The sequence below is a fragment of the Salmo salar genome, chromosome ssa15 (assembly GCF_905237065.1).
Source record: "Salmo salar chromosome ssa15, Ssal_v3.1, whole genome shotgun sequence".
Classification (NCBI taxonomy): domain Eukaryota; kingdom Metazoa; phylum Chordata; class Actinopteri; order Salmoniformes; family Salmonidae; genus Salmo; species Salmo salar.
In genome coordinates, this window is record NC_059456.1 from 73,325,866 (window position 1) to 73,342,136 (window position 16,271).

At 42.1% G+C, this 16,271-nt stretch overlaps 1 protein-coding gene across 4 annotated transcripts in view; it reads right to left on the reverse strand.

The window, feature by feature from the left end:
- Positions 1-16,271, reverse strand: part of LOC106572161 (kazrin) — a 235,850-nt gene that overhangs the window by 107,729 nt on the left and 111,850 nt on the right. For all 4 annotated transcript variants that reach the window (XM_014146069.2, XM_014146067.2, XM_014146070.2 and 1 more), the window contains exon 2: positions 8,339-8,446. In XM_014146069.2, the coding sequence (XP_014001544.1) occupies positions 8,339-8,446 (108 nt within the window). The remainder of the gene's footprint in view (positions 1-8,338; positions 8,447-16,271) is intronic.

Below are 16,271 nucleotides of genomic sequence, written 5' to 3' on the forward strand. Positions count from 1 at the left end.
ATTGGAGTCCATCTGAGGTAAGTTAAATTCATTGGACATGATTTGGAAAGGCACAGTGCATGTCAGAGCAAAAACCAAGCTACGAGGTCGAAGGAATTGTCCGTGGAGCTCCGAGACAGGATTGTGTCGAGGCACAGATCTGGGGAAGGATACCAATACATTTCTGCAGCATTGAAGCTCCCCAAACACACAGTGGCCACTATCATTATTCAATGGAAGAACTTTGGAACCACGAAGACTCTGCCTAGAGCTGGCCGCCTGGACAAACTGAGCAATCAAGGGAGAAGGGCCTTTGTCAGGGAGGTGACCAAGAACCCGATGGTCACTCTGACAGAGCTCCTCTGTGGAGATGGGAGAACGTTCCAGAAGGACAACCATCTCTGCAGCGCTCAACCAATCAGGCCTTTATGGTTGAGTGGCCAAACAGAAGCCACTCATCAGTAAAAGGCGCATGACAGCCCACTTGGAGTTTGCCAAAAGACACCTAAAGACTCTCTGACCATGAGAAACAAGATTCTCTGGTCTGATGAAACCAAGATTGAACCATTTGGCCTCAAAGCCAAGCTTCACGTCTGGAGGAAACCTGGCACAATCCCTACGGTAAAGCATGGTGGTGGCAGCATCAAGCTGTGGGGATGTTTTTCAGCGGCAGGGACTGGGAGACTAGTCAGGATTGAGGCAAAGATGATGTTCATCATAGCCCTTGTTGGTTTTTGCAACTGCTCTCGAAGAAGCTTTCAAAGTTCTTGAAATGTTCCGTATTGACCGACCTTCATGTCGTAAAGTAATGATGGACTGACATTTCTCTTTGCTTATTTGAGCTGTTCTTGCCATAATATGGATAAGGCTTTCCTCTGTATACTAACCCTACCTTGTCACAACACAACTGATTGGCTCAAACGCATTAACAGGGAAAGAAATTCCACAAATTAACTTTTAACAAGGCACACCTGTTAATTGAAATGCATTCCAGGTGACTACCTCAAGAAGCTGGTTGAGAGAATGCCAAGAGTGTGTAAAGCTGTCATCAAAGCAAAGGGAGGCTACTTTGAAGAATCTCAAATATAACATTTATTTTGATTTGTTTAACACTTTTATGGTTACTACATGATTCCATATGTGTTATTTCATAGTTTTGATGTCTTCACTATTATTCTACAATGTAGAAAATAGTAAAAAAATTAAGAAAACCCCTGGAATGAGTAGGTGTGTCCAAACTTGTCTGGTACTGTATATGTTCCGGACTCTGACATTGAAGGTTATAATATTTTTATTTTTCTAAATTAGTTATTTTTATTTTGGGGATTTGCGTGTATTTTTTGGTATTTTTAGGTATTACTGCACCGTTGGTGCCAGGAACATAAGCACTTCGCTTCACCCACAATAACATCTGCCAAATATGTGTACGTGAACAATACAATTTGATTTGATTTGTATGTGCTCTGCTGTGTGTGTGTATGTGTGTGTGTGTGTGTGTGTGTGTGTGTGTGTGTGTGTGTGTGTGTGTGTGTGTGTGTGTGTGTGTGTGTGTGTGTGTGTGTGTGTGTGTGTGTGTGTGTGTGTGTGTGTGTGTGTGTGTGTGTGTGTGTGTGTGTGTGTGTGTGTTGATCACGGCAGCTCTCAAACCTGTGGCCGGAAAACAACACAGTGGCCATCTCTTTAAAGCTTGTCTCCCTGTCACCTGCACCGGCTAAATTACACTACCGTCCCGAGGAAGGGCTTGTCAACACGTACAATGCACCTGTCAGTGGCAAACATACATCAAATCCCTCTTTACCCACTATACCGTTTCTCCAACCTGGCCAACCAAACTTCTTTGAGATAAACACAGGCCTGTTTTCCTTGGTTATTTGCTCTGGGGGTAAATCCCTTCTCTTGCAAAGTAGGTGTCTCTTGCAAAACTGGCAACCCTACACAGTGGAATTATAGTCCAAAGTCGATCAGGCAGTATGGCCATGTGAAAACTACTCTACTGAATGGAAAAGTTACTATAGAAATAGAAAAAAAAACACTGATCTTGATTCCGCCTGAAAGTTGCATCTTCTAATGTGGAACCACCATTGAATCTTGTTCCAGGTTAGCAACAATCTACCGAGCATGCCAAAACAGCCCTCCAAGATGGCATTTTTTTTCTAGCATGTGTCAGTTCTACACACTCCATCTCTTTGTTAATTATCACTCCCTCATAAGAAAGGGGCATGCATTTGGCTCCATTGCCTGCTGACCCATGTCATTTTAAATGGACAGGCAATAGACTGGTCGGTTGTTTAGCAACAAAACTGAAATGTGTGCAACTATGGGGCAAAACAGATGGGTTGGCTTAGATTGTTGACAACATGTAAACTATATATCGTCTCCAATATTTACTGAAAACATAAATACATTTGCACAATGAGCACTTGTTTCTCAAATAAATTGTGACAAATGTATGCCATATTAGCATAAACACCTCAAAACAAGACATGGTATCAAGGATAACATAAAACTAGCTGTAATGAGCCACCTACGATTCCCCACATGGCAGCTTCTTGTCATTGTTGCTAGTCATCTTGCTGTTCAGAATCACAACAGACCACCTTCTGCCTCATTGAAGCACGTGCATTGTTTTCGTGGCGTTGCCACCTAACCCGTCTATAACAAACAAGTCAAAGGATACTTCATCACTCTTAGGGTCAGCCAGGGCTAACTGCATGGGGTGAAGAGGAATGCACAGGTCCCAGACCTGTTGTAACCTCACAGTTGGTGATTTCCAGACAAATAACTGGTAAAGGTGGGGTAGGATTTACATCTGAAGGTGAAAAATAGTACTAGGATAATATCTTTGTGTCTGTGTCTTGTGAGCAGACGCGAGTAAAACAAAAATGTAATTGTTGAGCCATATCAGTTATCCCTGGCTTTCTTTCTCTCTGGTCTCTATCACTCTCTTCTTCTCTCTGTCTCCGTATCATCTCCTATATTCCTGTACTTCGCCCTCCCTCTCCTTCTCATCTCCTCCTTAGCCCATGCCGTTCTCTCTCTCTCTCTCTCCCTCACGCTCCATCCTTTTCTCTCTCTCATACGCTCTATTCTTCCCCTTCTCTCTCACTCCCTCACTCTATATATCCTTCTTTCTGTCTTTCATTCAATCTATATCCAGCTCGCTCTCCATCTCTTTCTTTCTCTTGCTCTGTAATCAGCACAGGGGAGCCCTAATCCAGCCATGCGCCTCATCGCAGCTGCCACTCAGCCAAGCTGCCAGACTGCCAGCCGCAAATCCAGCCCCTGCCACCCCTGCCATCCCCACTGCCGTCACCACACGTCACCCAAGATTAGCTGCCAAGGGCCATTTTAACAGCCACTTGAAGTGCAGGGAAGAAAGGAAGAAGAGAGGTATTAAGAGTAGAATTGGCCTGTCTGTCTGTAGTGTGTGGGGGCAAAGCGTTGCACAAAAGAGGGAGGGGGAGAGGGTGAGGTAGAGTAAGGTCAGAGCCACTGACTGGACCGGATGGCCATGTTGCACACAGACAAACTGACAGAGAACTTAGAACTGACAGACGGATGGATGGACAGGCGAATGGATGGACAGACAAATGGACAGATAAACAGATGCTGGGATGCAGGCTCACACACAAACACACACCACATAGTGCTCAATGTCAGAGTTCACGGCCTCCAATCGAGAGTAATACCTCAACCTTGTCTTGACCAGACAAGGAGGACGACCTCTTACACCAGGGTTCACCTTTAACCTTTGACTGTAGTCTTCCAGTCTCATTGGGTTCTAATACCATCTAGTGCCATGTAACGCCTGGTGTCTATTTACGATCGGCTGAGGACACACAGGCCGATGCATTGTGACTGGACACTTTTCACTAGATATTAATGATGAGTTTCAATCACACTGGAGGTAGATATAACTGCCGCAAGGCAATTAAAATGCCATTCCCCCACTGACTGGCTATATGAGAGGACTGGGGAGTGGTAGACTATGTGGCACATGTCAACATGTCAAAAATGTTAGTACTCAGCAAAGTCTCTTTCTCTCTCTCTCTCTGTATGTACAGTACATGTATGGTACTTTGGCAGGTACCATACTCTGAGCTATCCTTCCCCTCCCCTCTTTCTCTTTCCCCACTTTCTCTCTATATCTCCCCTTTCTTTTGCTCAGAGTTCCTCCACTACCTCTTACTTTCTACCTTACCATTACAGCATGCAGATAGCATACAAGGGTCAGTGGCCTTCCATAGAACTCACACACTTTAATGTGCAGATGCAGCAGCTGTCTCCTAGTGCTACAACGCTGCCAGTTTAAGGCCCTCCTCCTCTCTCTAAGGAGAAAGCAAAGGTGAGACGGGGAGAGAAAAAGAAGGTGCAAGAGACAGTGGAGGGGGAGAGATAGGAAGAGAAGGAGAGAGTGAGAGAGAGGAAGAGGAGAGAGCGAAGGAGAGAGTGTGAGAGAGAGAGAAAGAGGACGAGAGAGAGAGTGTCAGTGCATGTCCGTGATGAATTTGCTGATACCACGGCACCCTGTTCCCATTCCGAGGAAACTCACAGTGATATATGATGCCTTTGCCGCTGTGTGTGTGTGTGTTTGTATGTGTGTTTCCCTGAGCTTGCACGTTTACAGCACCCCGGACCCAAAATGAATACAGCAGCTGGGTAAAGCTGCTGCTGCTCCTGCAGAGGGGTGTGTGTTCCCGCGTGTGTTCTTTCATATGTTTTTATGTTTACATTCTTATGAGTGTGTGCACTCATAGCCAGCTTGATATGGTCTATGCTCTACAAGGACGCAGGCCTGTACACCACACTACCTTGCTTCAGTTGTGACAATAAATCACATCAATAACACATGCTCTCTGTAGAAAATGGGAGGTACAGTACAGTATATAGGTGCCCCAAAGCATTGACCCAAGGTCAGTTTTACTCATTACCTCATAAAACATGTAATTTGGTATGGTACACTCATTCTAGACCCCCTCACAATACAGTTGATGCAACCTTGCACTGACAATAATACAGGTTTACAAGACCTCTCCTTCCTCTGGAGGCCGCCAAACTATATATGCATGCTATTATCTTCTCACAATAGAGATATTGCCTCACATGCTGGTCACAAACCAAACAGTTACCACCATTGTCATATAATTTACAAACATAATTGATTTAGTCTGGATAGCTTTAAGCAGTATGTAGATGCAAGCCTTGTCTTTAAGATCCTGCATGGTCTTGCCCCTCTACCCCTATGCCAGCATATCATTCTCAAGGAAAGCACCTCCAGTATAACAAGGGCAGTAACTAGAGGCAATTACGTTGTCCCTTTTCGACACAGTATAATCGGCCAATCGGCCTTCTCTGTTAGAGCTATAATATACTGGAGTGCAATGCCATGGACTTGACAAGATGCACTGATTTTTGTACTTTTACATTTGAATTGAAAACATGGCTCAAATCTATCCAAACCTGTACACATGAGTTATCTGTGGTTCCTCATATTTAAGACGACAGTTGATGATAGTGTTGTTGTTGTTAGAATTATACATGATATATTATTGGATGTAATGTATTTGTATTTTTTATTGTTTTAGTGTGTATGTGTATTGTGACTGTGTAATTGTCCTTAGCTGCCCTGGGACTACGGGTGCAAATGAGCTTTTGGCCAACCCCGACACATTTACATGGATGTTGTATTATTGTAATATTGATATTGATTAATGGGCATTGTCCCCTATAAATAAATAAAACAAACAAACTAGCAGTGAGCATACAAATATTTACACATGTTAAGTTTGCTGAAAATAAACACAATCTACTTAGCTAGAGATTGCTAGCGATTGCTTGCGATTGCAGCTAGCTTTAGTTTAGCCTAGTCAAACACCCGGCTCAAACAGAGAGGGATGCTATGTTAGCTAGCTGTCTATGTCTATCCAACACTGAAACTCTTCCAAGCCAAGGTAAGCTTTTGGTTTTATGAAATTTTTGCACCAGGGCCTGTCGTTGTAACTGCTAAACTGCTTGTTGCTGACTGTACACTTTACTGCATGATTGTAGTGGGTTTACTAACGTGTTAGTTCTAGTAACTATGTTGAATATGACGTTAATATGTTGACAACGATGTAGGCTGGTCACAGACAGCTAATGTGTTGTGCACTGAAGTCCACAAGCAAATGGAAAAAGTGAGAGGAGGAGAGTGCGTAGATGCGAGAAGAAAGAATACAACAATCAAAGGGATCATGCTGTTTGTATGTGGCTGCTATGAAAGTGAACTGTGTTTGCGTGTGATCAGGGGTGTATTCATTCCATAAATTCTGTTGAAAAATCTTTCTTAAGCAGAAGAAAACAAAACGAAACGGGAAAAAACATACCTGAATTTTTCCAATAGAAACTATCGCTTGCAATTGATGGACTAATGACTACACCCTAGATCAGCTAGATGCAGGCAAGAGTATGCAAGGCGGTATTGAATGTGTCAATGTCTGTCACCTTGATTTCTCCCATTTCTATTGACCTGTGCACCTACGTTGTAAACTTCCATTCATAGGCTAGGTTGTAGCAACCTCATGATGGGTATAGGGAAAATTGAAGTATCATGTACTAGCCCAAACCTATCAATGTTACATTAAGCTGGGTGAATGGAATATGAATGACAGTCATCCAGTGTGCTGCAATAGAAATAAGGCCATGCTCGTAAAAAAAGAATCATCCTCCCTCATCTTAAACGAAACCTACAGCCACTGCTTGCCAGTTACTTCCATTTCAAATTATGTGGTTTGTAAGAGTTGGCATGCTGGCTGTTAAGAAGCAATTAATGTTAGCTATAGCGGTTAACTTAGCTAGCTGGCTAGCCGACAATTACTCAAGTCAAAGCCGATCTTCCACACAACAACAATCTTGCCATTCCCTTCTATTTTAAATCCTGTGGTTTGTAGCTAAAAGTTTTATGTCAAGAGGAAATCTAGTAAGCTGTTATTGACTGATATAGGTAGCAGCAGTAGCTAGCTAGCTAGCTTCACGACTAGCTAGCTAACAAGTTAGGTAGATAACAACAAAAATATTAGGAATATAGTAACAAAGCAAAGGACAGAAATTACTCACACTTGTGAAATAATCAGTCTGCATTTATTGCTGTTATAGTAAAGTTCCAAAGTAGTTCCATCGTGAGTTTCCAAATCCATCCATACTATTTGGCTTGGTGAAGCTGGGCTCGGGCAGTCTTGCCCCAGTGCCCCCACAAGGGAGGTCATTTGAATATCCAAGTGTATGCGTGTCACATTGGCTGAGCTGTCAAATCTGTTTTTTCAGTACACGCCCAAACCACTCTGTTGTTTCCTAACAGTGCAAGCAGGGGCACAGAGAAAAGCTGCTTTTTAACATCCTTAATTATCCTTTTTTTGGAAGGACATCTATTTAATTCATATTGTAATAAATGTTATTTAAATTTAACATAACGATTACAAGTATACCCATAACATGATGCAGCCACCACTAAGCTTGAAAATATGGAAAGTGGTACTGTGAGTAATGTGTTGTATTGGATTTATCCCAAACATAACACTTTGCATTTATGCCGAAAAGTTACTTTGCCACATTTTTTGCAGTATTACTTTAGTGCCTATTCTGTACAAGCTTACTTCTTTTCCCTCTGTCAATTAGGTTAGTATTGTGGAATAACTACAATGTTATTGATCCATCTTCTGTTTTTTCCTACCACTATGGAACTGTTTTAAAGTCACCATTGGCCTCATGGTGAAATCCCTGGGCGGTTTCCTTCCTCTAGTTAGGAAGGACGCTTGTGCCTTTGTAGTGACTGGGTCTATTGATACACCATTCAAAGTGTATTTAATATCTTCACCATGCTTTAAGGGGATAGTCAATGTCTGCTTTTTTTATTACCCAACTAGCAATAGGTGCCCTTCTTTGCGAGGCATTGGAAAGCCTCTGTGTTTTAAATTCACTGCTCGACTGAGGGACCTTACAGATAATTGTATGTGTCAGGTACAGAGATGAGGTACTAATTCAGAAATCATGTTGAACACTATTATTTCACACAGAGTGGGTCCATGCAACTTATTATGTGACTTGTTTAGAAAATGTTTACAGTTGAACTTATTTAGGCTTGTCATAACAAAGGGGTTGAATACTTATTGACTCAAGACATTTCCGTTTGACATTTTTTTTATTAATTTGTAAACATGTCTAAAAACATGTGGGGGGGATGTGGAAATATGATGAGTTGCACATTATCATATTCCCATATATTACTTGATAGAATGAACCAATGCTTTGGCAGTCAGTATCTATGCCATGGTTGTCAGTTTATAATGCAATACCATGTGTAGGGGGAGGGTGGCTAGTGGCTTACCTTTGTCCAGAGAGGTGTCTGGGGTGCTGAAGTCCATTAGGCTCTTGATGTCACTCTTGTAGCAGAGATCGGTTGCTGGCTGCTTCTGCCTCTGGTGTACAGAGGGATCTGTAAGAGAGGATAGGACAATTGGTTTGAACACATTTGGGTTCTGATAGGAAGGGTGACTATGTGTGTGTGTATATATATATGTGTGTGTGTGTGTGTGTGTGTGTGTGTGTGTGTGTGTGTGTGTGTGTGTGTGTGTGTGTGTGTGTGTGTGTGTGTGTGTGTGTGTGTTCTACATGTGAGGGGGGGACTATCCTACCTATCTTTCCGATTTGGTCCTGCCGTACATACCTACACGTACGCTACAGTCACAAGACGCAGGCCTCCTAATTGTCCCTAGAATTTCTAAGCAAACGGCTGGAGGTAGAGCTTTCTCCTATAGAGCTCCATTTTTATGGAATGGTCTGCCTACCAATGTGAGAGACGCAGACTCAGTCTCAACCTTTAAGTCTTTACTGAAGACTTATCTCTTCAGTAGGTCCTATGATTAAGTATAGTCTGGCCCAGGAGTGTGAAGGTGAACGGAAAGGCTGGAGCAATGAACCGCCCTTGCTGTCTCTGCCTTGCCGGTTCCCCTCTTTCCACTGGGATTCTCTGCCTCTAACCCTTTTACAGGGGCTGAGTCACTGGATTACTGGTGTTCTTCCATGCCGTCCATGGGAGGGGTGCGTCACTTGAGTGGGTTGAGTCACTGACGTGGTCTTCCTGTCTGGGTTGGCGCCCCCCCTTGGGTTGTGCCATGGCGGAGATCGTTGTGGGCTATACTCGGCCTTGTCTTAGGACGGTAAGTTGGTGGTTGGAGACATCCCTCTAGTGGTGTAGGGGCTGTGCTTTGGCAAAGTGGGTGGGGTTATATCCTGCCTGTTTGGCCTGGTCCGGGGGTATCATCGGATGGGGCCACAGTGTCTTCTGATCCCTCCTGTCTCAGCCTCCAGTATTTATGCTGCAGTAGTTTATGTGTCGGGGGCTAGGGTCAGTCTGTTACATCTGGAGTATTTCTCTTGTCTTATCCGGTGTCCTGTGTGAATTTAAATATGCTCTCTCTAATTCTCTCTTTCTCTCTTTCTGTCTTTCTCTCGGAGGACCTGAGCCCTAGGACCATGCCTCAGGACTACCTGGTATGATGACTCCTTGCTGTCCCCAGTCCACCTGGTCATGCTGCTGCTCCAGTTTCAACTGTTCTGCCTGCGGCTATGGAACCCTGACCTGTTCACCGGACGTGCTTGTTGCACCCTCGACAACTACTATGATTATTATTATTTGACCATGCTGGTCATTTATGAACATTTTAACATCTTGACCATGTTCTGTTATAATATCCACCCTGCACAGCCAGAAGAGGACTGGCCACCCCTCATAGCCTGGTTCCTCTCTAGGTTTCTTCCTAGGTTTTTGGCCTTTCTAGGGAGTTTTTCCTAGGGAGTTTTTCCTAGCCACCGTGCTTCTTTCACATGCATTGCTTGCTGTTTGGGGTTTTAGGCTGGGTTTCTGTACAGCACTTTGAGATATCAGCTGATGTACGAAGGGCTATATAAATACATTTGATTTGATTTTGATTTGATTTGATTTGTTTCTTCGTATTATCATTTTTCTATTATTTTTTTTTCTCTCTGCATTGTTGGAAAAGGCTCGTAAGTAAGCACACCACTGTTAGTCCACTCCTGTTGTTCATGAAAGGTTTGCGTGTAGATGGGTACATAAAGTGTGAGGGAGGACATGAGAATTTGTTCAAGAAGTACAGTGCCTGTGTTATAGGAAGGAAGTAATGAATGCAGCCACACTAAACACTCCTCATCATGAACGATTCCTCTCAAGGCAAATGTAATGACCAATAACTCTCCCTCCTCTCAAATCAACATGCATGTACAGTATTTATACTCACAGGCTTCTAAGTAGTGTTAGCCACAATGCTGCAACAATATTATTCAGGATTACTGCCAGAGTACTCCTAAAAACGTATTATATCCACTGGTGAGACATAAGCAACATTAGCATTTCATGACCAGAATAGCAAATTTGACTTGTTAATCATACATACAGTATAATATGTATGTACAGTATGTAACAGGAACACACAAACATATATATGTTCGCGCTCACACGCACGCATACACAAACACAGACACACACCATTGCTGTGATTTTAAATCACCCAGGATTATAGTTATAGCCACAGTAACATCTGTGTCCTCTTTCTGCCCTTCTCGGCTTCCTCTCCTCCACCTCTATCCCCATCCCCATTATCTACCCACCACTGCCTATTAAGGCCTCGTTATCTGGCTGAAATGAATTGCAATAATTGAACACAGATGTGTGAGATGAATAGATAGGTCTGGAGGCTACATCATGTTGTCACTATGGAGAGATCACTCGTCTTGCCGTTCTATGTGGATATTAAAGCGCTATCAGCCTGTTTGTGCCCTTGGCGACTGCTCTTCATAAGGGAGCATGAGGTGGATGAGGTGAAAGTTAAGTATGGCCGTATTGAAGTGAGTGGTCTAAGGAAAACAGCACCACCTGGCTGGAGGAGCAGACCCTGTGTGAACGTGCACTGGATAGTGCTCTAGATGAGGCTAGAAAGTGTTCTAGAGGGTGCTCTATTTGAGATAGTAGTCTCTCTAGACATCTGGGTTACCTCCCACCATTTTTAAATGCTACGGTTTTAATAACGTCTTTCCCCAATATAATGTCAGTTTGGCATAGAGAAACTATGTCACTACCTAATCCGCTTGAACAAAATACAAAATAGTAGCTAGCAAGATGGAGATCACAGAGGTTATTGAGTGCCTTTCGCAAGTGGCTAGTTTGCATCAACTACCTTCACTAATGCCAGCAAACTTTGGTTTCGAATCATGAAATTCTGGCATGTCTGCCTCGTGATTTGTTGAGAGAGTTGTCTGTCTGAAGAGGACCCATCCCGAAACACATTTTGATAGCTTATATATTTTTTTTTCATCTTTTACCTTTGAAGTTGCCAAAAGAGTCCGTCATGGAAACCAGACCCTAGTCACTGTTTCCTAGGGTTGGGTTTTCGAGACTAGTAAGAAAGTGTCCTATGTGTCAAGAATCTTTTGGTGAGGTTCATCCACAGATGTAAATAGAAACACAAACAAAAAGGTGTGGGGTTCAAGAGGCCTAGCCTATGTAAGTAGAGCTAGCTTAGCTAAAGTGTTTTTTATATTATTGTCCAACAGCTTTTTTTATTATTGTCCAATAGATCCACAGACCTTCTGGGTCTATGAAAGAATCCCATTTTGTGGCAGATGGAGTCATTGTGTAGCCTCTTGTATTGTTTTCCAGGTCACCTGGATATGTCTCCTGGATCAATGTTTTTTCTGCAAATTGCTTTTTTGTGAGTGTAAATCTCTTAAGGTCTCGCTGCTTCACATTGATCTGAAGCCACGTAGCTGAGCACACTTACGTCAAGGATTGGCCATTATGTGAGCAGCATCACCTGTGTGTGTGTGTGTGTGTGTGTGTGTGTGTGTGTGTGTGTGTGTGTGTGTGTGTGTGTGTGTGTGTGTGTGTGTGTGTGTGTGTGTGTGTGTGTGTGTGTGTGTGTGTGTGTGTGTGTGTGAGAGAGAGAGAGTGAGAAACAGTAAGTGCAGGTAGGGACAGTAAGTGCAGGTAGGGCTGTGGCGGTCACAAAATTTTGTCAGCCGGTGATTGACAAGCAAATAACTGTCCGTCTCATGGTCATTGACCATGAATGAACATAAATACATTTAGCATCTCCTGGCATGCATATATAGGACTGTTTCTGGCTGTGGATGTGTGTATGCATGTAAATGTGCAAACAAGATGGAGTAATGTGCTCGGTGTGCAAAAATGTGTCTACTCTGACAAGTCAAAATCCCAACCAAAACACTAGACCTTTATTTACAGCAAAATAATGTAGGCTGTACATCAAACTATTGATTAGAAACTCAGATTGAGTGGGGGGAGGATAACTGCGTAAAGTGGGAGCACGTATGGAAGATGATTAGATAGTTAGTATCTCCCTGTTGCCTTGTCTTCTCAGAGCAAAAGGCTGCGAAGAAGTATTAGATTTTATTTAAACACGAGCTGCAGCCTATTTCGCATAAATCATGTTGTTATGGATGATCTCTCTATCTGTCCCATGTTTACCCAACAGGGCAGGCCCGTCTTGTCCGACAGCAGTGGCCAGATAGACATGTCAGTCCCCGGCAACAGTAACCCGTAGAGTCTCTCTCTCTCTCTCTCTCTCTCTCTCTCTCTCTCTCTCTCTCTCTCTCTCTCTCTCTCTCTCTCTCTCTCTCTCTCTCTCTCTCTCTCTCTCTCTCTCTCTCTCTCTCTCTCTCTCTCTCTCTCTCTCTCTCTCCTTTTTATATATATATATATATATATATATCTCTCTGCCACAGGGAGTTAAGGCAGATAAGTCATTTTTGGCAGCAAACGACAAACACATCCGTATCTGCGTGCTTTCAGATCACTAACAATGCATACATTACACGTATGGTAATTCAAGAAAAAAGAAAAAGAGAGAAATCTGCACTCTTTTAGTTTTCTTGTTTGTTTTTTTGTGTGGAAGGTGCAAAGCAAATGAAAACAGCTCATCTATCTCTTCGCTTTTATTCAACTGATTGAAAGGCTTCCAAATCAAAAATAATATTTGTTTCCCAGAAATTCAATCAACTGACTTCAAACAGTCACATCTAAATGGTCCTGACTTCAAAGGCTGTTATGTCACAAAGAAAAGCTGATAAAGGGATAATGTATCTTCAAATGCATAGAACAACATTATTTCAAATCTTTTTCAACATTTCACTACCCACGCCATAGGATCTTAATTTGAGCCAGTTTGCTACTGCAGGAAAATAATCCTGCAGCAACACAAAATGTGAGTTATTATATGGATTATGATTAATTACCATTTTTTGTAGGGGTTGATACATTTTTTGTAAGGGAATATCAAGTCTGATTTCAAAGTGGAAATTATAAACTTTGGAAGCCTTTTTAAACCTCAAAGACACTACAAGTCTAAAACTTAGTTCTCCTGCAACATGGTGACGAAATTATGATTTTCTTCCAGACCAGCAGACTACATATTCTAGATACAAATAGCTAACTGTGATTGCGTGATACTGATTTAAACAGAGAGGATTATCTATGCTCTACAAAACAGGCTGCATCACTTTAACGGCACCCCATATATTTCTTTATTAATAATGGGCTATTTAACAAGTCAAGCACACGACTGAGAGAAAAAGGTAATTTCTCTCTAATGAAATACCTAATGATGTCCTTACAGTGAGATAAACTTCGTAATGCAATTATGTAAATTGCTGGATCATTGCAGAACAATGTGTCAGAGAATATTCCTATCCACCCTATTCTGTCGAAACTATGCTAGCTACAGAAACAATCATTTGAAATGACATGTCATACATTTTCACATCATGCTGCAAAGGTAGAAAGTACAGATGTAGGATCTTAATTTGAGCCTGTTTGCTACAGCAGGAAAATAATCCTGCAGATAAAGATTCAGCTCTCAGCCACAAGGACCCTTGCTGCCTCAGTTTCACTGAGCCATTTCACGGCTGGAGGAAGATTAAAAAGAGACAATCGGTCACAGAGAAAGAATTCAACAATTTTCCAGAAATAGGCGATCTGTGCCTCCTTTTCCTCTCACAATAAACTGTATGGTAGAGTTGGAGAAAGAGAGAGAGACCAGTTCCGTCAGTTGCATTTACTACGGGCTTCCAGGTTTGGATTTGCCGTTGTTGGGGCTTGGACACCAACAGATCCCTGTAACAGATACCAAGAACTCGCTTTAATGCAGTTTACGGAGGCCAAATAACCCACTGGGCACACCACGTCAGTTCAACGTGGATAATTAGGTAATATTTGGTTGAGACGTTGATAAATGAGACTTTAATTTACAGTATATTCACCCACTCAAAACACCAGACAAAAGTTAGTTGAATTTATAATGTGTTATATGCTTTCAACCATCTAAAAGCAAATTCCAATGGGAAAACAATGCCTGTTTTTTGGTTTAGTTGTCACACAAATGTGACCCGCTTCAGGAAACTAGGCTTATGTCACAGGCCACTACTTCACAGGAGAGCCGTTTGAACGTTAACCTGTTAGGGCTAGGGGGCAGTATTTACACGGCCGGATAAAAAACGTACCCAATTTAATCTGGTTATTACTACTGCCCAGAAACTAGAATATGCATATAATTATTGGCTTTGGATAGAAAACACCCTAAAGTTTCTAAAAATGGTGTCTGTGAGTATAACAGAACTCATATGGCAGGCAAAAACCTGAGAAGATTCTGTACAGGAAGTACCCTCTCTGACCATTCCTTGGGCTTCTTGGCTCTGTTTATTGAAAACTTAGGATCTTTGCTGTAACGTGACACTTCCTACGGCTCCCATAGGCTCTCAGAACCCGGGAAAAAGCTGAATGATGTAATTCCAGCCCCAGGCTGAAAAACATTAGCGCCTTTGGTAAGTGCTCTATCAGAGGACCATCAGACTGAGGCGCGTGCACGGGGCGACACCATGTTTTTATTTTCTCTCTCTTTGTACTAAAACACGATTTCCCGGTCGGAATATTATCGCTTTTTTACGAGAAAAATGGCATAAACATTTATTTTAAACAGCGGTTGACATTCTTCGAGGTACGGTAATGGAATATTTAGACATTTTTGGTCACGAAACGCGTCGTGCGCGTCACCCTTCTTTACCCTTTCGGATAGTGTCTTGAACGCACGAACAAAACGCCGCTATTTGGATATAACTATGGATTATTTTGAACCAAACCAACATTTGTTATTGAAGTAGAAGTCCTGGGAGTGCATTCTGACGAAGAACAGCAAAGGTAATAACATTTTTCTTATAGTAAATCTGACTTTGGTGAGGGCTAAACTTGGTGGGTGTCTAAATAGCTAGCCCTGTGATGCCGGGCTATCTACTTAGAATATTGCAAAATGTGCTTTCACCGAAAAGCTATCAGCTAAAATCGGACATAGCGAGTGCATAGAGGAGTTCTGTATCTATAATTCTTAAAATAATTGTTATGTTTTTTGTGAACGTTTATCGTGAGTAATTTAGTAAATTCACCGGAAGTTTGCTAGTTCTGAACGTCACATGCTAATGTAAAAAGCTGGTTTTTGATATAAATATGAACTTGATTGAACAAAACATGCATGTATTGTATAACATAATGTCCTAAGATTGTCATCTGATGAAGATCATCAAAGGTTAGTGCTGCATTTAGCTGTGATTTGGGTTTATGTGACATTATATGCTAGCTTGAAAAATGGGTGTCTGATTATTTCTGGCTGGGTACTCTGCTGACATAATCTAATGTTTTGTTTTCGTTGTAAAGCCTTTTTGAAATCGGACAGTGTAGTTAGATTAACGAGAGTCTTGTCTTTAAAATGGTGTAAAATAGTCATATGTTTGAGAAATTGAAGTAATAGCATTTCTAAGGTATTTGAATAACGCGCCACGGGATTCCACTGGCTGTTACGTAGGTGGGATGAAATCGTCCCACTGGCCCTAGAGAAGTTAACTTACAAAAAATATCTAAATGTCTTTTTTGGCAGAAATGCCTTCTCGAACATGTGAACTTTCATGTGCCTAATAATAAACGTGTATGCCACCTGTAAATATGAATAGAATTGTTAAATTACGAGCCTTGTTGGTTTAGCCATGGAAAAAGTCAGCAACCTTCCTGCTAGCCATGATTGGCTGAGATAATGAGTGGGCTGGACATGCCGAGTTATGAGTTTGGATTGGTCTGCCATATAGCACACTTCTGTCTATAGGAGCTGGTCGGTGTGTGTAGGTAATCCTGTCTAACGCAGCTTTAAAAAAAAATGTGCCACGTAGTAAAACTGTGTAAGTGT